The sequence below is a fragment of the Lepidochelys kempii genome, chromosome 4 (genome assembly GCF_965140285.1).
Source record: "Lepidochelys kempii isolate rLepKem1 chromosome 4, rLepKem1.hap1, whole genome shotgun sequence".
In the NCBI taxonomy this organism is placed as follows: Eukaryota; Metazoa; Chordata; order Testudines; family Cheloniidae; genus Lepidochelys; species Lepidochelys kempii.
Genome location: NC_136383.1, coordinates 123,903,129 through 123,927,259, shown reverse-complemented (window position 1 = coordinate 123,927,259; position 24,131 = coordinate 123,903,129). Strand labels below are relative to the sequence as shown.

General features: G+C 43.7%; 1 protein-coding gene across 6 annotated transcripts in view; it reads left to right on the top strand.

The window, feature by feature from the left end:
* Positions 1 to 24,131, top strand: part of NSD2 (nuclear receptor binding SET domain protein 2) — a 151,738-nt gene that overhangs the window by 25,221 nt on the left and 102,386 nt on the right. For all 6 annotated transcript variants that reach the window (XM_073342741.1, XM_073342742.1, XM_073342743.1 and 3 more), the window contains one exon: positions 21,226 to 21,391. In XM_073342741.1, coding sequence (XP_073198842.1) covers positions 21,226 to 21,391 — 166 coding nt within the window. The remainder of the gene's footprint in view (positions 1 to 21,225; positions 21,392 to 24,131) is intronic.

Sequence of the window (24,131 nt, the reverse complement as noted above, 5' to 3'; positions counted from 1 at the left end):
AGTTCCTCATTACAAACTATCAAGCCTTAATGGCAAAATACAATTACCAGAAAAATTTGAAACTGAACTCTTTTATAAAACAGCTTCCTGATTCGCATAAGGAACAATTCAAGGCCATAGTCAAAGCAGGCCAACTGGCGGCTAACACATCTCTCCAGTCTGCACTTGATGCAACAGCAGCACGCTCCATTTCTACTGCCATCATGATGAGACCAGCCTCCGCTCTAATGGGCGTATGAAGGAATGGGACCAACTGCCAGCACCAGTAATTCTTTATGCCGTGTTGTTGGGCACCACTAGGATGATCACTGGTAAGACTGATGTTTGAGGAAAAGGAGGAAAAATCTAAGCCAGCAAAAAATCTAGGGATTGTGGTCTGCATCTACTACGATGTTTGTCCATGAGGCTTTCAGATCCATGTGGGGAAAGTCCCAAACCTCTGACCTCAGTTGATATATTCTGGGATTGTGTCCTAATTTCCTGCTCTGTGGCTGACTGTGACTCTGCCACTTGATTCTTACATTCAGTGCTCCAGCAATGTTTCACCCAGTGGGAAAACTGCAATATTTTCAGATTCTAAGGCCGGAAGGGATCATTGTGATTATCTTGTGTGCCCTCCTGTACTGCACAGGCCATAGAATTTCCTCAAAATAATTCCTTGAGCATATCTTTTAGAAAAAACATCCAGTCTTGACTTAAAAATTGCCAGTGATGGAGAATCTACCATGACGCTTGGTAAATTGTTCCAAGGATAAATTATTGATAGTGAGAATAATTAATGCCCTATTTTCAGTCTGAATTTGTCTAGTTACAACTTCTAGCCTTTAGATTCTGTTACGACTTTCTCTGCTAAATTGAAGAGCCTATTATTAAATATTTGCTCCCCATATAGGTACTTATAAATTGTAATTGTCACTCCTTAACCTTCTCTTTGTTAAGCTATGTAGGTAGACTCGAGGAGCTCAGTCAGTATAATGTACTATTTTGTAATGGCCTTGCTTTGGGTGCTTTCCTGGTTAGGTAGTGGATGGTAATGACATCAACCATCTGTGGTTACTGACCATGTGCAACAGAGCTTATAGAATTTAGTATAGACAACTTTGTATGGATTCTTTCACCTGTAAGTAATGTCAGGCTGGATAAATTCTTGCAATTCAATTTCAGCCTCCTCTATTCAAGATAAACACTTCATTTTCTGGTGTCAAATGTGGTATTCAGTTAGAGCAGATGTTAGGGAGCTCTTGTAGCAGCATAGCTGTGGTAGCATACATGCAGTACACAATCATCAGCCATATGTAGCATGGGGAATAAAATCCCAGATCTTAATCCAAATCCCCCTACCCAAGGTTTTAATCACAGAATGAAGTGCAAATTTCTTTTGGTAGGTGGTAGTACTAGACCTTATTTGGTGTACACTGACTAACAATTAGAAGAAAGGTCTGGTTCCATGTGGGAGTGGTGAAGACCTGTAAGCCACTGTTACTCTTCTCCTGATGTTAACTTGGCCAGATTATCCCCGGAAGTTGAGAGGATGATAGACTTTTGGTCTTCCTCAGAATTTTCTCTCATCCATTCATCCATCTGTAACAGTATGAAAAGGTCTTACTGTCACAGAGATATGTCCAGTACTGCAGATACTTCGAAGATGTGATAGGTTTTTTTGGTTCTTGGGTTGTGGAAGAGTTTTTGTGTACTTTACTCATACTGTTTAATGCAGTTTTCCAGACTGTGGTTGTTTTCCCCCCAAACCTCCGCCCCTTAGTAGCCAAAGATGTAGCTTGCTGTGAAGAGGCACTTACTTCATATTTTCAAGGTTAACCATGCAGTCTGTAGAAATTTTTGAGGGGTAAAGTGTTCCATTCCTTTCAGAGGTGGTAATTTAGATGCCAGTGTTGGTACTTGAAATGTTAGCATTGTTAGCCATTTCACTGTTCATCAAAACAAAGAAGAGGAAGTATATTATATGGATCTACACAATCTACTCTTGAGTGACTGCTCATTTTGGGTAGGCCTTTAACAACACACAGCAAAATTTGGGCTGAGTGTAATAGATTTAATTTTCCTGAAGCGGGGCTCAGCTTTCAAAAGTTTGAGGAAATTCTGGTTTCGTGGATGTATTGTGATAACTATTGTTTTTGTGAATGCATCTAAAGATTGTTAATCTAATAAGCTCCTTTTATAAAAGGTTAACAATAATATGCTGTCTAAGTGGGGTTGGACTTCGGTTTCTCTGGAATCCTTCATTTGACCGGAAGGGATCAGTACAAAAGAGCATTGTTAATGACTTCACTAAATTCTGAATGTGTTGGCAGGAGAGTTAGGGTTAAAGTTTGTCCCTGAACTGTGCACTAATCTAGGTCACCAATCTAGGAAACCAGTTTTCTATTTTGGTCCCTTTTGACTATTCTTTCTATGACCACCTTAGGTTTTGCAGGTCTCTGTCTCCTTTTTCCGGCGCACCGACAGTGAAGGATCTTACCTATACTGTTCTTGTATTTTGTGCTTCTCCAGCAAAAGAAGCAGAGTGAAATTGATCTGAGGATCACAAGATGTTGCATTCAACTGCTGCTCTTGCTTGTACAGTACTTTAGGCATTAGCATTAAAGACAGGATCCTTCATAGAGAGGTTCTGGAATTGTATAGTTAAAAAAAATATAAAGGGATAAAATGAACAATGGTTCTTAGAGTGCTTGTCCATATATATTCCACTCTTGGTGATGCATTTGAGCTCCATGCTCTTGATCAAAGTCTTTTAGCCACCAGTGTCTGTTGAGACTGTGCCGCTTGTGCACTCATGCATATGTAAAACACCACCCCCCGCCCCTAAGGCATAAAGGGTGGAGTGGGGTCAGCAGGCACTCAGTTTCTTCTTTACTGTCTGTGACTGTGAGACAGAATTGAAAGCAATGTCCCTGTCTCTTGCGCTCTTGTGATTTAAAACTGATTTTTATATGTAGTTGCCTATTCAGTATAGATTACTAGTTAGTTTAGGATAGCTTTTCTTACTGGGTTTCTGTTCTTGATAGTTTTTCCTCTTTCATTACCTGGTACTAGGCTTCAGCCCTTACACCTGCTCAAAAGTTGCTGGGATTCAAATACAGCTGCTCACATGGGAGGCAGTCCCACTCTGTGGTGGATATAACATGTGCATGTTGTTTTTGGGTGAAGGATGTATCCGTGCCAAATGCTTGATTTGTTGTTCCTTTTTCTAAAAGAGCCCAAAACCTAAAGCAAACTCATTTAGGCTCTTTCTGCAGGACAAGTTGATGAGGCTAGCCTCTGATCTAGGTAAGCAAGATCCACCTGGATCTGAACAGTACTCCGCCAGAAGTGCTCTGTTGACTGAGTGCTATGATCTCCTCTAGACTCCCAGTTCCTGAGAAATATTTCTCTCCGGCTTCCACGTCTAAGCCTTTTTCATCAGCAGAAAGAGGTAGTATGCAGCTCCACTCTTGTAAAGGCCATCATCTGAGGAGACTGTTAAGCATGGGCCACCCCCTGGCTCCTCTCACAGAGGTAACACAAAGCCTGATGTAGGTCCTGCATTCCAATTTCTGTATACCAGTATTGGCCAAGGAGCACCCTCATGTTCTCAGCTACGGCCTGCTGGGCACTTGGTACCAAAGAGGTTCTGATGACCTCAGTATCAACCTTGTCTGCATAGTCTACCCTGGTACTGACCACCGTAAAATTCCTGCTTACGGTACTGACAATCTCAACACTGAGATTCAAAGTCCTGGGAGATCTGCCTTCTCTGAGTCTCCGCTGTTATGGACACAGTGAAAGTTCTCCAGAGGTACCAACCATGGATATTTCTCCAGCACTGAGTATGTCTGTGATATCTGAAATATTTTCCCAGCTCAGATCCTGGGACTCCGATGAAGTCGCTGCCTCCACTTAAGGTGGAATAGTTATTCTTCTTTGAGTGGATCCCTATGTGTGTTCCACTTCATGTCGGCATGTGCCTCTCAAGCTCTTAATCAGAGATGTTCAGCCTGCACATGCGCCTTAAATTACTTCATACAATATCAAGGTTGGAAGGGACCTCAGGCGGTCATCTAGTCCAACCCCCTGCCCAAAGCAGGGCCAGTCCCCAATTTTTGCCCCAGATCCCTAAATGGCCCTCTCAAGGGTTGAACTCACAACCCTGAGTTTAGCAGGCCAATACGCAAACCACTGAGCTATCCCTCCCCACATTGAGTTATCCCTCCCCGCATGCCACGTCATGCCAGACACCGAGGCTATGTAGGGGTGCATGAGTGAACCATCTTTGTCAACTACCTCAACCTGAGCCAGAGCCTTAGCGTGTCTGCCTTGAGCATTCCTTAGCCCAAAGATTCTCAATCTTTTTCTTTCTGAGGCCCCCCCATCATGCTATAAAAACTCCATGGCCCAGCTGTGCCACAACAACTGTTTTTCTGCATATAAAAGCTAGGGCCGGCTTCAGGAGGTAGCAAGTAGGGCAGTTGCCCAGGACACCACAGGGGGCCCCACAAGGCTAAGTAGCTCAGGCTTCAGCCCCACGTGGCAGGGCTTGGGGACCTGGGCTGCAGTCCTGTGTGGTGTGGCTTTGGCATTCTGCCCTGGGCCCTAGTGAGTCTAATGCCAGTCATGCTTGGAGGACCCCCTGAACCCTGCTCGTGTCCTGTCCAGGGGACTCCAGACCTCTGGTTGAGAACCACGGCCTTAGCCTATTTTTCCTTAGTTAAAATAATCTAGTAGCTGGTAACATAGTTGTTCATATAGTTAGTTTGTATAGGGGATTGTTGCATTGTTTTTGTTCTCTCCTCTTTGCCCCACCAGGAGACTGTTTTCTTGGAAGGACATGCCTGGCTCTCTGGGCTCCAAATGCTGCCTCTCCTGCCAAGAGGCTACTCCTGTAAGCCAGGGGTTCTCAACCTTTTTCCTTCTGAGACGCGCCCCCCCCCCCCCAAACATGTTTAAAAACTCCACAGTCCACCTGTGCCACAACTGTTTTTCTACATATAAAAGCCAGGACCAGTGTTATGGGGTAGCAAGCAGGGCAATTGCCCTATGCCACAGGGGACCTGCAAAGCTAAGTTGCTCAGACTTTGGTTTCAGCCCCAGGTGTCGGGACTTGTTTTCAAAGTGGAATAAAATTTTTATCCTTTCTGCTGAGATGCAGTGTTACCATGGTTACCGAGATACCTGCTCATGAAGGATTTGTGCAGTAGCAAACTGGTGATTTAACAGCCTTGTCTTCTAAAAATAGAAACCGTTAAGAAAATGCTACTTGGCTACTGGAAGCTAAATACTGCAACAAAATTAAAACAAGGATAAACAAATGTATGTTGTTAAAATTTGATCATTGTTTGGTATAAAGTTCAAATTTGAGCAGCATTTGTGTTTTAAAAATATATTGTTTCATGGAATTCTCATTGTCACTTCTTAGTCACAGGATGATGATGGAGCAGCTCTCTCCTAGATCAGTTTTTTGAACCTCTGAAATGGTGGCAGCTTATTTTGACACAAGCTTTTGTGGGTCCTTTCCCCTGAAGAACTTACAGCCTAATCAAGAAGAGGAAGTGGATGAGATATTCTTCAAGTAGGTACAAAGATTAGCTAGCACACATGAGCTGGTATTAATGGGGGATTTTAACTTCCCAGATATGTGTTGGAAGATTAATACAGCAAAATGTAATATGTCCTGCAAGTTCTTAGCATGTCTAGGGGACAGTTTTCTGATTCAGAAAGTAGTGGAAACTAGAGGGTCATCCATTTTGAGTCTGGTTTTGACAAACAGGGATGAATTCATCGCGAATGTGAAGGTGGTCAGGAACATGGGATGAAGTGATCGTGATCTGATAGCATTCAAGATCCTAAGGAAAGGAGGACATGAGAACAGCAAAACAAGGACACTGGACTTCAGAAAAGCCGCTTTCAAACAACTCAGAGAAATAGTATGCGAGGTCCCATTGAGAAACCAGGTAGGAAGAATAGGAGTCGAAGTTGGCTGGCAGTTCCTAAAAGATGTAAACAAGAGGCTCAACATCAAGCTATTCTGATGCAAAGGAAAGACCAGAAGAGTCACAGGAGACCAATATGGCTGCAAAAGGAGCTTTTTAGCTATCTAAACATCAGAAGGGATACATACAGGAAATGGAAGGAGGGGCATGTCACCAAGGAAGTATACATGGGAATAGCACCAGTGTGTAGAGACAAAATCTGGAGAGGAATGAGTTTTAACATTTCTTGCCAGTTATGAGACAAGAAGGGGTTCTACAAAAATAACAGACTAAAAAGAAAGATGGTGTATGTCCACTGCTCAGTGAAGATGAGCTGGTAATGGAAGATAAAGTGGCGCTGCTCAGTGCCTACTTTGCTTCAGTCTTCACACAAAAAATAACTCTGCTAGTCTGATCACATGTTATAGATAAGTAAGGGGACGGGATGCAGATCAGGATAAGTAAAGAACACATCAGAGCTCTTCTAACTAATTTGACCAACTTAAGTCACAGGGCCTGATGCTGAAGGAATTAGCTGAAGAAATCTCTGAGCCACTGGCAATTATATTTGAAAACTGATGGATGAGAGGTCCTGGAAGACTGGAAAAGAGCTAATAGTATCCATCTTAAGAAGGGGGAGCCAGGGAACTATAGACCAGTCAGCCTGACGGTGATACCTGGGAAGCTACTAGACGGATGTGTAAAACATTCAGTTTGTGAATACTTGCAGGATGAAGGGGTGATCATTAGCAGCCAGCATGGATTTACTGAGAACAAATCGTTCCAAACCAGCTTGATTTCCTTCTTTGACGGGGTAACTGCAACATTTTGATACGGGGAAATGCAGCGGACATAATATACCTTGACTCCAGCAAGGGGTTTTGATACAGTCCCATATGACATTCTCATAAGTAAGCTGGAAAAAATGTGGACTCGACAGAACTACCATTAAGTGGATAAATAATTGGTTAAACAACTGCAAATGAAGAGTAATGATTAATGGAATGATGTCACTTTCGAAGGAGGTCTCAAGTGGGGCTCCACAGGTGTCTGTTCTGGGTCCAAACATCTTTATTAATGACTTGGATGTAGGAATAGAAAGCATAATGATCAAATTTTGGCAGAGGGTGGCAAACATTTTGAAGGATAGGGCTAAAATTCAAAAGGATCTTGATAAATTGGAGAACTGGACTGTAGACAATAAAATGAAATTCAACGAAGACAAATGTAAGGTGCTACACTTAAAAAAGAAAAAAACAAATGTGCAAATACAGAATGGGGGATAACTGGCTTGGCAGCAGTACTGCTGAGAAGGATCTGGGAGTTGTGGTGGATCACAACCTCAACACGAGTCAGCAATGTGATGCTGTTGCAAAAAAAAAAAAAAAAGGCAAAAGCAATTTTGGGTTGCATTAACAGCAATTCGTAGTGTGCAAGTTACAGGAGGTTATTGATAGCTTGTCGCTGGTTAGTCCTCTGCTGGAATACTGTGTCCAGGTTTGGTCACCAATGTATAGAAAGGATGTAGAGAAACTTGAAAGGATCCAGAGGCGAGTGACAAAGGTGATCAAAGGGGTGGAATGCCAGCCATATAAGTGAAGGCTGAAGGAACTGGGTATGTTTAGTTTGGAAAAGGGGGGACATAATAGTGGTCTTCAAGTACTTGAAAGGCTGCCATAAAAAAGATGGAGAAAAATTATTGTTCTTTGAGTGCTTGCTCATGTCCATTCCATATTAGGTGTGTGTGCTCGTTTTCCGTCAGTGGTGTACGTAGGGGACTGACGCCCCCAGGAGTGGCGCACACATGCTGTGATACAAGGCATGCCACCAGCTACCCCCACCCTCCATTCCTTCTTGCCGCCAGTGACGGTGCTGGAATGTCTGCTGCTTTGACTAGCTTTTCACTTCATTCAGTGTGTGTCTCAAACTTTTTCCCTGTAAAATATTGTATATAGTTAGTAGTTACCCTTAGTGTTAGTTCTAGTTAGTTGCTCCCAGACAGGACTCGGCCTAGGGACCGGGCATGTCCCGGTCCCCAGGCTTTAAGCCATGTGATTGTTGTAAGAGGCCTGTGCCCATCAGTGACCTGCATGTTAGTTGTTTAAGGTGTCTAGGCGAAGGACACACAAGCGACAAGTGTCACATCTGTAAATCATTTAAACCGCAAACAACAAAGGAGAGACACATCCTGATGGTGCCGGGGACCATGCCGACTCTGGAGTGGAGGTCTGACTCGTCCCCAAGCACTGCAGCATCGGTGCAGAGCTCCCCGTCAGGGCCATCTACAAGCTGACAGTGATCCCCGGCCAAGAAGCCCAAAAGGACTGCGTGGGGAAGATCTCTCACTTCCCATAAGGGAAAGAAGAGGGCCAAAGGAGAACCAAGACCTGTACTGGGCTACTCAACGCCTCAGTCAGGGAGTCAGCCCTCAGCTCAAGTCAAGCAGTCTAGCCCCTCTCATACTATGTCTGCCACACCGGACAGTGACGAGGGCCTCCATCAACTAGAAGTCCCGTCAAGCACAGGAGATCCTGACGCTACCGGTGCCACCCACACCGGCTCTGGCAGTACCCAAGTCTAGGGGTAAACCTGCCTTAGGACCGTTCTGCGTGCCCCGCCTCAGCGGCACCATTCCCAATTGCAGGGGATGTTCCACCAGCACTCACCTGCACAGAGCCGTCATGCCTCAGAAGTAGGGAGGCAGGCTCAGAGAAGCCCTCTTTGGTCTCTGGACCCTGGGAACCAACAGCGGGATTCGAGGCGAGGCTCACTGGTAATCTGGCACAGACCTGCAGAGGCACGCACCCCCCAGCATGAGCGTCAAGACACGGGTCGGTGTGTCTCCAATGCCTCGGCACCAATCATGCAACCGATTGGTTGCACAAACCCACTGGTCACTCGCCGGCACCTGTTGCCGAGACACGAATCCGCACGGTCGGTGAGATCCGACAACCAGCCTGCTCCTGCTCTCAGGCCTGCTCTAGGTCCTGGTACCAGTCGAGCCGCACAAGTCGTAGATTGCTGGTCTACTGACGCCGATATGCCGAAGATCCTCAAGGGCCCATGTGAGGCACTTGTCTTGATTGGACAGGTGGACGTCGAGGCACAGCAGCCAGCACTGTTTTAACTTCTGCGTATTTCTAATTTATTTTTTTAACATAAGTCTCATGGCCTTTATTATGCATAATAAAGTTGGACCTTTATTGTGCATCAAGATCCGTGTATTCTGTGGCTCTCTCCTAGAAACTTTGGAAATACTGCAGGAGCTTCAAAGATTTCTTTTTTTAATGGAAGTTTTATTGAGTAAAACAATAAACAGATATTTATATTCAGTTATTTGATATTCATTTTTCAGTATGTCATGGGTTATTTTTCTAGGTTTCAAAGTTGATATGCTCTTTAATATGATTGGGATTGTTTGTACCTCATAGCTGTTTTGGGCTATCTACAGACTTGGGAACTGATCACTATATTAGTTTTACACTCATTTATAAAGTTTTCTTCATAGCCATGAATGCTAGAAACATGCAGGTTTTTAAAAAGTGCAAGCTTGAGGTCTTGGGGAACAATTCTATGGCAAGGGATAAATTCTGGAACAAATTCACCAGCTACAAAATTAGGCAGGGGTAAAAAACAGGGCCCTTTATCTCTCACTTTTTAAATTGCCTTCTGTCTAAAACTAAACATGTTAATTATGAAAAAAGTCTCTCCTTTAAACAAAAATAAAAAAATAAAAATTCTAATCTTATATATTGTATTGTGTATCTTAAAAATGTTTAAGGAAGATTCCTCTGGGCCTGTATTTTTGTTTTTATTTCCATCAATACACATTTTTCATTCAGATCAAATCTCTAAGTGTTTTTTCATCGTTCCTTTCTGACCTTAAAATCTACAAATCTATTATCTGGTCTGATTTCCTATGTTCCACAGACCCTGCAATATCGCCCAGTATGAAGCCCATAATTTATGGTTGATCTAAAGTAGGGGTCTGCAACCTGTGGCACGCGTGCCAATTTTTACTGGCACGCTGCTGCCAGCCCCACTCAGCCCGCTGCCTGCCTGGGTGAACAGAACCCCAGGCCGGCAGCGGGCTGAGCGGGGCCTGTGGCTGGGACCCCAGCTGGCAGGAGCCAGGGGACGGAATCCCAGACCGCTGGCAGGCTGAGCCACTGCCAGTCTGGGGTTCTGTCTGCCACCCCACTCAGCCTGCTGACAGTCTGGGGTTCTGGCGGCCGGTCCCTTGCCAGCTGGGGTCCTAGCCATCGGCCCTGCTCAGCCTGCTGCCGGCCTGGGATACCAGCCGCCAGCCCCACTCACCTCGCTGCTGGTCTAGGGTTCTAGCTGCCCAGCCTCCTGCCAGCTGGGGTCCTGGCCGCCGCCCCGCCCAGCCCACTGCCAGTCTGAGGTTCCGTCGGGGGGCCCTGTAAATGTAAAATTTATTACTGGCACAGGAAACCTTAAAATTAATGAAGACTTGGCGCGCCACTTCTCAAAGGTTACCGACCCCTGATCTAGAGCATGTCTCTTAGAAGGGCCTCCAGTCTTGATTGAAAGACATTGTGATGGAGAATCCTGACCTCCCTGCCATTTTAGGAATTGGCTGGCTTTAGCCCTGCTTGGATACATGAACTACTTTGGATACAGATGTCTTTTGTTCCCATACTTATTTTTGTGTGGTGGTGTTGCCACATGATGATGTAATATCACATTCCCATATAATATCATTACCCTCGTGGACAAATTTGTTGATTTCTCTCCTCCTGTTTTCATCTACTTTAACAACTGTCTCTGACTAACTGGATATCCAGTACCAACTCTCTTTGCTTGGTGATGTTCTTTGCTGGGAGCAACTCGATTTCCTGCAGCATCTCTTATACCTAGGCATAGCCTTGTGCATTTTGTGGTCACAGAACTTGCTGTAGAATCCACTCATTGTTGCAGAATTGTGCTCCAGAATGTAAGTGTTCTCGTGTGTGTGTGTGTGTGTTGTTTTTAAATTATTTCTAAGCTCTTATGGTTGGAAAGGTCCTTTCTAAAAGTGAATGACAAAGTAATGAAATACTGGCTTTCTGATGCTGCAGTCAGCTTGAAACAATAGTTCTAAGGTGTCAGCTGGCCCATTCATATAACTTATGTAGACTCTGAAACCTAAGGACAATATAGATGTTAGCATTGTTAACTATGTCACTGCTCATCATTTTAGAAGAAACATTCAGACAGTATATTTATTCCACAATCCCAAACTACCTTTCATTCCTCTCTTGGTGTAAAAAAAGCTTTATTTGTCCCTTACTGGCTACTAATATGCTCAGTTTCCTCCCACCTCCACATACTCACAAGACAACTTAAATCATAGAATCATAGAATATCAGGGTTGGAAGGGACCTCAGGAGGTCATCTAGTCCAACCCCCTGCTCAAAGCAGGATCGATCCCCAATTAAATCATCCCAGCCAGGGCTTTGTCAAGCCTGACCTTAAAAACTTCTAAGGAAGGAGATTCCACCATCTCCCTAGGTAACACATTCCAGTGTTTCACCGCCCTCCTAGTGAAAAAGTTTTTCCTAATATTCAACCTAAATCTCTCCCACTGCAACTTGAGACCATTACTCTTTGTCCTGTCATCTGCTACCACTGAGAACAGTCTAGATCTATCCTCTTTGGAACCCCCTTTCAGGTAGTTGAAAGCAGCTATCAAATCCCCCCTCATTCTTCTCTTTTGAAGACTAAACATCCCCAGTTCCCTCAGCCTCTCCTCATAAGTCATGTGTTCCAGTCCCCTAATCATCTTTGTTGCCCTCTGCTGGATTCTTTCTAATTTTTCCACATCCTTCTTATAGTGTGGGGCCCAAAACTGGACACAGTACTCGAGATGAGGCCTCACCAGTGTCGAATAGAGGGGAACGATCACGTCCCTCAATCTGCTGGCAATGCCCCTACATATACATCCCAAAATGCCATTGGCCTTCTTGGCAACAAGGGCACACTGTTGACTCATATCCAGCTTCTTGTCCACTGTCACCCCTAGGTCCTTTTCTGCAGAACTGCTGCCTAGCCATTCGGTCCCTAGTCTTTAGCAGTGCATTGGATTCTTCCGTCCTAAGTGCAAGACCTAACTTCTGTGATAGTTTTATACATTTTGATACAAACATTTGTGATACTTCCAAAATTTAATATATATGAGCAGAATAAAATAATCTATCAAAAGTCAAAGAAAAACTAATTGGCATTATTACTTTTCAGATTATCCAAATTGCAGAATTTCCAGTCTCTTGCACAAGACTACTGCAGAAACTAGAACTAGAAGCCCTTGCCCATAGGTTAAAGGTGCAGCTTGGCATAGATTACACATGTCCACATGTTTATGATCATTTTATAAAGTAACATTTTCTATCCCATTGACATTCTGAAACAGAATTCTCCTATTTGGGAGTTGGACCAGATCCAGGTTAATACAGTGAGTGAAGTGTTACAGGTTGGATTCTTTACTCAACTGTAGCGTTAACTACATAGCAATGTCATCAAGTTGCAAGCTGTCATGTTTCACCTTTTCTGGGTTGAGAAAAAATAGCTAGTGATGTCACACATTCTTATGGATGAACCATAAGAATGGCAGTGGTTGCTTATCAAATTTCCGAGGAGTATAAAAACCAAGGTATTTGAAATGTGAAGGACTATGGGAGAAGGTAATTTAAAATTACAACTTTTACTTTTGAGCCCTCTCCTGCCCGTTTCTCTTCCATCTTTTTTTCATAAAGCTGGTACCCTTAAAGTATAACTTTCCACTTCAACTTAATTGTGATTATGGAGCAACTCTGTTTCTCTTAATTAAGAAAAAATGAATGAAAAGCAGCCCAACCACTTTTCAAATCAAAGGCTTCTCTTGGAGATTTATCCAGGAAGCAAGGTATATCTCTTTTGGGATTAGATGTCCACCATACCAGCTACTGGCCATCTGAAAGTGCTGCAGGACTTACCAGTACTGGGACAAAAGAGGCCCAGCGGGCAGCCATCTTCTGTATACTCCAAGCATCCTATTATCTTGTGATTTTTCCTCAGACTTCAAGTGCTTGCACATGTCCATTCCAATGTAGGTGTATGTGTGCCCTGAGCACAGCTGCCGGAATTTTTTCCCCAGAGGTATCCATTGGATCTGCTCCAGTGTCCTCTGGTGCCACGGACTCATAGCGCTGGTATAAAGGGCCCCGCCGACTCTGCTTTCCTTGTGTTCCTTCTTACTGCCTATGACAGTTGCTGGAACCTCATTGCTCAGGCAGTCCTCCTAGTGGTTGTTTCTCCAGGTTTTTAGTGTAAACAATTGTTTTGTTTTAGTAATTTTTAGAACTTAGGCAGCTTTGGATGCCCCCACGCTTAGTGGGGTTGTCTGCTTCCCTGGTGCTGGGGCATGCCTCGGTCCCTGGCTTTCAAACCCTGCACCTCCTGAGCTATATCTATGCCTTTGAGCAACCCACATCCGAGCTGTCTCAATGGGGGAAGTTCATAGGAAAGATGCCTGCCAAGTCTGCAGGGACTTTAGGCCCCAGACCAAGAAGGACTAAGCTGCACGACCGAAGGTCCTCCTCCTGGAGGCAGCCTTAAGAACTGCCTCAGAGCCGTGTTTGGACTCCGCACCTAGCACCTCAGCCTTGGTGCAGAGCACTCTTCCAAAGGCTCTGGACTTTCGGCACCAATCGTCTTCCCCGGTGTCTAAGAAGAAACACTGTAAGCAGCAAGAGAAGAGCCAGAGTACGGAAGACAAAAGGAGATGGAGAGTGCAAGACCCGTGTCGGGCCGCTCTTAATCCCTGGCACCACATCATCAGGTGCCTGCAACTCTGGTGCCGCAGCAAGCCCCTTGGACACCTACTGGGAGCCACCTCTGAGCAGACAACACACCAGCCAGTTTGCAGTGCTGTCAACCCATGAAGCTTTTGCAGGGGCCAGGGACCTTCTTAACCTACTGGTACTGGGGTCCCTCGAGGATCAGGACTCAGGTGCCACTGAGCAACAGAGAGTTATCACCCAAACCTCAACCAGTGCTGCAGCTGCCGTCCAGGCGAAAACCCGTGTTGTCAGCCTCAGGGTCACCTCGGCGATCTTCTGTGGCATGGAGTGGCAACACACTCTCTCTGCACCGCAGCTCCTCATCTCCGTCTTGGAGCTTAGAGCGCCCCCAACATCATGCAGAGACACTAAAGACCTGGACTCTGGTACTGAGCACAGGACCAAGCCCCACAGGCTGCTGCACATGTCAAGGAATCAACAGAGGCTCCTCAGCCCATTTTAGCCGCCTCATTCTCCTCTCTGGACGAGGTGATAGTGAGACCAGGAATCTCCCCTCCACAAGACTACCACATGGCTTACCAGGACCTGTTAAAGCAGGTAGCTTTGAACTTGGGAGTCCAAGTGGAAATGGTCATGGAGACAACACAGTCTCCTGAACATTTTTTCACTGGTGGGGCCCTTTAGATTGACTCTCCCACTTAATGAAGCCATCATGGTCCCAATCAAGGCTCTGTGGTAAACCCCTGCTTCCCTCCCTCTGACAGCAAAGCACACAGAGCGCAAGTATTTCGTTCCCACCAAAGGGTTTGAATTCCTTTTCTTGCACCCTCCCCTGGGATCCCTGGTTGTAGCAGCGGCCAAAGAAAGGGATTGCCAAGGACAGGTGGGTCCTAGCCCAAAGCAAAGGATCCAAAGAAATTGGACATGTTCAGACAGAATGCATATTCCACATCCACTGGGGGCCTGCGGCTCCGCATAGAGAATTAGCAAGCCTTGTTGAGTTATGATTTTAATATGTGGGAGTCCATGTCATAATTCAAGGATGTACTCCCCCAAGACTCCAAACAGTTTTCCTCCCTAATTTGAGGAGGGGAAGACTGGCTCATGCCTCTCTGCAAGCAACCCCGAACGCTGCTGATTCAGTGGACAGATCAATGGTGAAAGTGGTAAAAGTGCGCAGGAGTTTTTGGTTGCAGTCCTCAGGGCTCCCTCATGAGGTGCGACAGACTATTCAGGACCTCCAAAGGCAACGTTGAAATTCCTGGGACTCTGTGTGCCAGCAGGGTTAAGGAAGCAGTATAGGCCACAGCAGACGGGCTGTTACTCTTCTCAACCAGCCAGATAAGACCAGCAGAGGAGAAAGAGCAGAGGGTTCAGGCGCAGACCTCTTCCCCCATGCTTCTTGGCAGGTCCTGCAAAGTCTGGCCCCAGACATTCAGGGTCTTTGAAATACTCATCCTCTTTCAAGTGCTTGTTCATGGTGTGTGACTTTTCTCCAGGGGTATCCATAGGGCCAGCTCTATTGCCTCTGGAGGTCCGTGCTCATGCACCGGAATAAGTAGTGCCGCTGGCCCTACGCCCTCTCACTTCCGTCTTACTACCCATGACAGTTGCTGGAACAATATTCTTTTGTGCTTCAGCAGTTTCTTCCATTGATTTTTTTCCAAACTCTTGTTGTAAATAGTTGGTAGTTCTAGTAGTGTGTCAGGTAGTTAGTCCCCTTTCAGGACTTTGTTCCCAGGATGGGGCATACCCTGGTCTCCGGGCTTCAAGCCATGTGCGTCCTGCACAAAACCTATGCCCACGAGTGATCACCACTCAAGTTGTCTAAAGTGCTTGGAGGAGACTCATGTAAAGGACAGGTGCAGGATCTGCAGGAGTTTCAGATCCTGCAGTCAAAAAGACAGGGACATTAGATTGAAAGCTCTGCTTATGGAAGCCACAGTGAGACTGGTCTCCAAGCCGAGCTGCTTGGACTTGGCACCGAGTACATCTGCCTCGGTGCATAGTGCACTGCCGGCATGGGCTCTCCCAACACCACTCTACTTCCCTGGTACCAGCAAAGCAGCACAGGAAGTATGCCTAAAGGAGACCAGGAAAGCTTGGGGGTGAGATGCGACCCACATTTGGGCCACTCACCAGCCCCTCAGAAGCATATGCCTGCAGAAGCTATGCCACCCACGGTACCTAGTCCGCTGAGAGATCCTCCAAGTACACCAGGCACTAGTAGAAGCAGAGCATACCTGAGGGAACCGTCCATGCCAAAAGCACCTCTGCTGCTTTTCTAGCATAAGTCCCAATTCAGGATATCTGCAGGGCAGCAACCTGGTTGTTGTTTCACACATTCACAACACACTATTCCATTTTCAGCAGGCTAGAGACAATGCTGGCTTTGGGTGCACAGTTTGTTAATCAACTTGAACTCCAACCCCACTTCCTGTACAACTGCTTGTGAGTCACCTTCATTGCAGGCACTGAAAGAAAAAATGGTTATTCACCTTTCTGTAACTGTTGTGCTTTGAGATATGTTGCACATGTCCATTCCAAAACCTTCGTCCCCTCTTTCAGAAGCGGTTGACAAGAAGAAACTGAAGGTGGATGGGGTCGGTGGGGCCTTTTATACTGGTGCTATGAGCACGTGGCCAGAGGGCGCTGGAGCTGACCCAACGGATACCACTAAGGGAAAAAATTCCAGCCGCTGTGCTCGGGGCATGCACACACCTACGTTGGAATGGACATGTGCAACAAATCTGGAAGAACAACACTTAGAGAAAGATTAGCAACTTTTATCCTGTCCCAAAACAGAAGAAAAGAAGTTTCTTCTGCTGTCTTCTTCCTACCTCCCTTAAAGGAGGAGGAAGGATCTAAGCATTTTTCCTCTGCAGGAAAGGCCAGTAACATCTTACTCAGGTGCTCCTTCTCTGCTCCACTCAGATAATTGGCAGAAAATTATTGGTGAAGATGAGCAGGGCAGTAAATTGTGCCTTACCTGTCCAGCTACAGGAGAACCTAAGGTACTTGCCCTGATACTCTGGGGGGAGGAGATGGTCTGAGCCCAGAGTGATGTATTAACTTTGCTCCTCTCAAAGGCAAAACAATGAGACCAATTTGGGGAGAAGGAGATCTCTGGTAGTCTCTCACTCTACACAGGTCCTTCTCCTTAGCAAAACAGAGAGTACACACTGCTCAAATTCAAGCTGCTTCTGCTTCAGTTGCTAATGTACTGGCTGTATGCCTATAAGAAATTAGATGGTAAGTTTGTGTCAAAGTACTTGAATTATTTTTCCCATACAAAATAAAATCATCTGGAAATAAAAGTTTTTACCTTTATTTTATTTTTGCGGCCCCCCCCCCCATGTGCTTTTAAAAACACAAAAGCAACTTTGCCATTCTTCAGTTCTTTGTCAATATACTACCAATTTAAAAAACAGATTTTTGCTTGAGGAAAAACAGCTCAACTAAAATGTGAACTTCACGTATCCTTATCTCTTATATCAGAACACTAGGATTCCACAGATGTCAAGAATTTCACCTCGGTAGCAGTAGGAATGTTCATTATCATGACAGCCCTTTAAATACAGCCCTGTAACCATCTGAATGCCCAGACTAACTAAAATAGCATTAAGCTGGAATTATTAGGATGGAAATGAGTTAGACAGCTTGTGCCAATAATGTATGTTGTGTCTTAGGAGGTCTTGTAGAATTGCTGTTAACAAATATTACTCTGCTGTGCTTTCACACTGTTTTTTCTACTGATGTGATGTTAAAGAGAAGTCCTGGAGTGTTAGTTAAATTTATTTTAAAAAACTACAATGAGCTATACAGTTCATCCTTAAAGATACCATTACAGGATTTTGACTTTTGGATCTTGTGCCTTCAATCAGACTTATGCAAGAACTCTGGTCTTTTTTTGGACCTCCGAGGCACCTATAAGTTTTTTGTGGACTGGTCTGCTCCTCACCTTTGCCCAGCCCCCTGACCATGCTCCAATCAGAAGTGCTTCCAGAGGCTTCAGAATATTCTAGACCATTCTTTTTCCTTTCTGTAGTCAGTGAAGCAGCTCTCTGTAAGAACTGCCCAACAATAGCAGCTCTGGCTCTTGTTGCTCACTGCTGTTTAGGTGGACATGAGGTATCCTTTATCTATTTCCCTGGGCTATATCTACTGGCTGCTTAATACTCTAAGGCTGGGGCCATGTTTATACTATGGGGACTGTAGTGGCATAGCTACAGCACTGTAGCTAGTCAGATAGTGTGTACACAGCCTACAGTGATGGAAGGGGTTTTCCATTGCTGTAGGAACACCAGCTCCCCAAGCAGTAATAACTAGGCTTATGGAAGCATTCTTCCATTGACCTAGCTGTGCCTACACTGGAGGTTAGGTTGACATAGTTACAGCACTCAGGGATATAGATTTTTCACACCTCTAAGCACAATAACTGTGTTGACCTAAATTTTTGGTATAGACCAGGCCACAGAATCCTGTGTATCTGGTGCCTTTTAAGGAAGGGCAAACTAACTACCTTGTAATTTTACTTTTGAGATACTGGATACAGTTGTCAAAAGCACATTAAGTTCTATTTTTAAAGATTATTAGTAGGGCCCTACCAAATTCACAGCCATGAAAAACATGTCACTGACCATGAAATCTGGTCTTTGTGTGGCTTTTACCCAATACTATACTGGTTTTACAGGGGGGAGACCAGCATTTCTCAAATTGGGGGTTCTGACCCAAAAGGGAGTTGCATGGGGGTGGGGGAGGACAAGGTCATTATAGGGGGGTCATGGTATTGCCACCCTTACTTCCACGCTGCCTTTAGAGCTGGGCAGCTGGAGAGTGGCAGCTTCTGCCTGAGGGCCCTACTGTTCTGCAGGCCAGCAGCCGAACTCTGAAGTGCAGAAGTAAGGGTAGCAGTACCACAACATGCCCTACAATAACCTTGCAACCCCCCCACATCTCCTTTTTGGGTCAGGACCCCTACAATTACCACACTGTGAAATTTTAGATTTAAATAGCTGAAATAGTGAAATTTACTATTTTTAAATTCCTATGACTGTGAAATTGACCAAATGAACTGTGAATTTGGTAGGGCCCTAATTATTAAGCACTTACATCATTTTTGGAAATGGGTATTAGGTTTGTAAATCAGTTGCTTTTGAGAATTTTATCCATTATCTTTCAGGATTGCTATCCATCTACTTATTTTCAAATATTGAAATTGTATATTCTGGGTATTAACTCTTTCCTGCACCCGTTCTTTGGAATTTTGTACACATGTGGCTTTGATGTAATTTTTCATGTTGTTGTATTTAACTGCTAGGGAGCGCTTTTTATTTCTCACTTTTGAAAAATATCTGCTGGAATGTTCCAGGTCTTCTGAGATTTCTGGAGTTGAAGCATCCTCAGTGGGAGGGAACACTTGGGGCCGTCTTACAGGCCAAAAAGCTTGAGAGCAATGGGAACACAATTCTTACTGGAGGTATGGACCCAAAAGAGTTAGTCCTGAGATCTTCAGAAAAGCTTAATTAGAAAATGAGGAGCTATCCCGTTCATCACATGAAGGGTTCCCCTCCTCCCAACCCTGGAAAAGCTTTTCAAAAATAAGAAGCGTTAGGCATTATTTCACAACTAGACCAAAAAAAAAAAAATCAATAGTTGAAAAGTTAAGTATCATAATCTAAAATCATTATGGTGTAGCTAAGGTTTGTTAATGTTTGTGTTTAGGAAATCATGTCTTAGTCATAGATTTTTTAAAGCCAGAAGGTACTATTCTCATCTGACTTTCTATGAATATCCTGACTTAGTACTACATCTCAAAACACTAGGCTTCTTAATTCAATTTTAAACACCCTAGATACTTCATCTCATCTCTTCTCTCCCTTTTTGCTCAATTCTACAATCTAAAAGCCTAGAGCCTAGAAATTTTGGTCCACCTTCTGAACATTGGAATGGTGCTACAAAAGGCTAATGATGTCACATTTTACATAATTAAATAGTAACAGACCACTGGAAATGTGAATCAAAATGTAGCGTTTCTTTAAACATAGCTTTAGTTACTTATTATGCTAGATTTAAAAATGTGCACTAGATCTACACGTCTGTTGATACCGAATACAGGAGAATAATCTATTCTGGATAAAGTGAAAAGTTAGACACGGTAGAAATAAAACATGTAAAGAAAGGCTTATGCCAGCGTGTGAATAAATCTGTCTTTATTATAACTCGACTATACTATGATATGGCAAACCTGTTATATGTGTGTCATATAGTTACAAGGGGGAAATTGTTTTTAGTTTATTCTAAATGCTTTGCAGTTAACTTGGCAAAGAGCCTTAAACCAGAAGTATTTATGCTTTCCTCATATTATTTAAAATAAATAGCTTTGGGAGGGACCAGCTTAAATTCTAAAGATTTTACTTCTACCATTGAAAGCATTTTTTAAAAAAGTGACTAGCAAAAGGGGAAAAAACATGTAGGCTTTTGCTGTAGTTTGATGTTCTGACATATAAAGAAGACCTGATATATAGGAGTATTCTTTTTCCTTTTGCTTAGAAATGTAGGTCCTACGTCGGCTGGAAGAATCTACAGTAGTGTTTTGTTTTTTTTTAAACTTCATTTGACGTGCTTGTCTTAATATTTACTAAACTTTAGTGGACAACACTTTATACAAAGAAAGACTGTTGAAGATTTCACATCCTGTACTCTTCATTTAGGGTGTTAGAGCTCACAGTGAACATCCCTGGGTATATTTACATTGAAGCCTGGAGTGAGCTTCCCAGCCCACATACACAATCTCACGCTAACTCAGCTCAAGCTGGCATGCTAAAAACAATAGCATGGATGTTGTGGCTCTGGTGGAGACTCAGGCTAGCCACCTTAACTCAGACCCAGGGGACTGGGTGGGCTTGAAAGCCTGAGCTACTGCCCAAGCCACAATATCCACACTGCTATTTTTAGAATGCTAGCTCTAGCTGAACTAGCACAAGTCTGTCTATCTGGGCTGGGAGGTTTGCTCCTAGTTGCAGGGTAGACATAGTCTTTGAGGTGTCCCAGAGATCATCCAGCAAAACCAGGAAAGGAATAAATTTTACATTACTGATATTTCAGAGGTTTAAAAAAAATAATTCTGCAACCAACCAAAGTTCAGATTTTATTATATACAGAAAGGAAGAAAGAGAAACAAACAAAAATGCAAACGATTTAAAAAAAAATCCTTTTTCAATACCCTTTCTAATACATGTGAAATACTATCTATTTACTACCCTTTCGGGCAAACGTTATTGCTTTCTCTTCTGCCATGCTATTTTTTGTCACTGCTATCACCCCAATCTGCCTCTTTCACACAATAAAATTTACTTTATAAGCTGTGTTAGTTGATTAATTAGTATTTCTTATGTGTATACTATTTAATTAATCAAGGTACAGTTTTGAAGGGGGAAGTGTGGTAACACAGTGTATGTTTTTTCTTTTTTTAAAAGACTCCTGCTAAGAAAGATTCCACTCCAAGTACTGTGAAAGAAGACAAAGTCCATGTGTTGAAGTACAATATAGGGGATTTAGTGTGGTCTAAAGTGTCTGGTTACCCGTGGTGGCCGTGCATGGTTTCAGCTGATCCTGTTCTTCATTCCCACACTAAACTAAAAGGTACGTCTTCATTGCTGCACACATTTTCATGGACATAGAGACATTAAATTCTGGAAATTTCATTTCTTCATTTCGTCCATTCAGATAAATTGAGAAACCAAAATCCTTTGTGCTTCAGCACTTGTCTGGGCTACTTGTCAGTTAACGTCTTACTAGCTAGTAACATCAGATTGCATTGGAAAGAAGTGGTGTTCTGGGGAAGCTTAATTTAAACAGAAATTGGAAAAATAGTTTAGGGAATATGAAGGTAACACTTTCGATAACAATGAATTAATAGAAACAAAGGACTGAAGTAGGAGAGAAAATTCACAGTATAGCTCCTTATTTTGAAACTTGTTTTCAATATTTTAATGTTTGTGTTTTCAGTCAAATCAAAGAGAAGTTGATGTTATGACAGCAGTGAACAGGATAAATTCTTTTAGTGTCAGTATAATTATTTGTTGCTGCTTTTCATCAGGGCAGGAACATAGGTAAGGCCTTGCCTTGTAGCTTTTCTTATCAAACAATCTTCCTTTTCCCCGTGAAGCAAAAAAGGAAATCCTGTCTGCCTGCTAGAAGGATGGGTGGCTGGTTTGTCTCTTCCCTTACATTTTTCATTATGGAGTGACCAGTTCAGGCTCCTCTCTAAAATCCAGACAGTTTTATCAATCTCAAAACGGGTTGAAGTTTTAAAAAAAAAAATTCTATGGAATTCAAAATGAATTGGACAACAAGTTTCAGAATGATGTCACAAAAATTGTAGGGTTCAATAGAGTTTGAAAACATTCTAACTTTTGCTACTGTTCAGCAAGTTATGGAAAGGAGGAGAGAGAACCTAGTTTTACTAGGTTTCCCAGGCTGAGATCTGGTGTCCAGGACCAATTTTTAGTTGATTACAATATATTTGAAAAGTATTCAAGTCTCAGTAGAAACATTTTTGTAGGTTATAAATTTTCACAAGATTATATAGGAGACCTCTGAGGGAAGATTTAAAAAACTGGGTTTGTTTAGTCTAGAGAAGAGAACACTGAGGGGACTTAAGTTTTCAAGTACATAAAAGGTTGTTACAAGGAGGAGGGAGAAAAATTGTTCTCGTTAATCTTTGAGGATAGGATAAGAACCAATGGGCTTAAATTGCAACAAGGGCGGTTTAGGCTGGACATTAGGAAAAACTTTGTAACTGTCAGGGTAGTTATGTGCTGGAATAAATTGCCTAGGGAAGTTGTGGAATTTCCACCATTGGAGATTTTTAGGAGCAGGTTAGACAAACACCTGTCAAGGATGGGCTAGATAATACTTAATCCTGCCATGAGTACAGGAGATTGGACTAGATGACCTCTCGAGGTCCCTTCCAGTCCTATCTGTGATGTCAAATGGCTGCCGGAGGCCTATATTTTACATTATTGTTGGGCAGGGGGGGAATAGCCCTTTTTCTTGCACAAAGATGTCAAGTTTAAACCGAGAACTAAGATGTCTTGCCAGTAAAGAAGGAAAAGTTCTTTGAGTATGTTTTCAGCGTGGATCTCAGATTCCACTGTAGGTGTGCATACACCTGAGATCAAAATCTTTTGAATAGCAGTTTCTGTCAGGGGTGCATATGTCCTGTGCCACCTCATGCTTCTGGGTAAGAGCATAAAAAGCAGAGTGATCACAAACTTCCTTCTTACCGCTCAGGCAGTGAGGAAGAACACGAGTGCCTGACCTGCTACTCTCTTTAGAGACTTGAACTTGATTTTATCTATTGCAGAGGAACTTTACCTTCACATTTCCATTTGCTTTTTCCTCCAGTTGGACAAGTCAGTCCCCTCTGTATACATTCTTACAGCAGAGCCAGATGCTTTGTGCCCACTACCATGCTTCGTGGTAGATAGTAAATCCTAAGGGTTCAAACCCTTCCTTTCTGCAAAGGGCTGATTCCTTGAAGGATGAACATAGCTGATAACTCTTCTACTTAGGAGAGAGCCACATGCCAGATATATGGTCTGTGCACAAGTCTTTGTCCGCAAGGTCTGCAAATCCAGGGGATGTTCATGTTACCACCTGTTAGTAATCTGTGCAGGTCACTTCAGATCCAGAGGTAATTAACTATCAAAGTGAGGCTGAAAAAAATCACATCAGCCAGCACTCCCTCAAGCAGGCACCACACTCCAGGTTCAGTCAGTGAAAAGGCTAAGAGTACAGTGACCAAGCCAGATTTGGCAATAAAGCCAGCACCAGTTCCTCATGAAAAGGTGACTTGGTGAGACGCAGGCAGATGGAGCCTTAACATAGCTCCAGACAAGGACAGTCCCAGAAGGAGGACTTGAAACAAAACTCTTCCTATGTCCTCCACAAAAACTGGAGTAGCATGTGGGGTACAAGAATAGGTACTGACCTTGATTCCCCATGACTGTACCCTGCAGACGGCTGTTTTACAGCCTGGAGAACTCAGTGTTCTGTGTGGAGGACATCTTTTGCACTGAAGTGATGACTGGCACTGGAAATAATCACAATATGAGACAGCCGTTTGAAGAGATCTACTCCTCCTCTTGTTGAGCCACTCCTTTTCTCCAATGTCTAGTAGAGCTCCCTCTCCCACCTTTGAAGAGAGTCACTAGGGAGCACAGTAGGCTACTCTAACTGAGACATCCACCCATGAACGGCATTGGGCCAGCCAGCCTCAACCAGGCCAATATTCCTATAGCGTGCCACCTTGGCTATATTGGTCTTACTTTTGTCGCAAGTGTCTAGGAGCAAGACCGTTCACAGACATCCAGAAAGA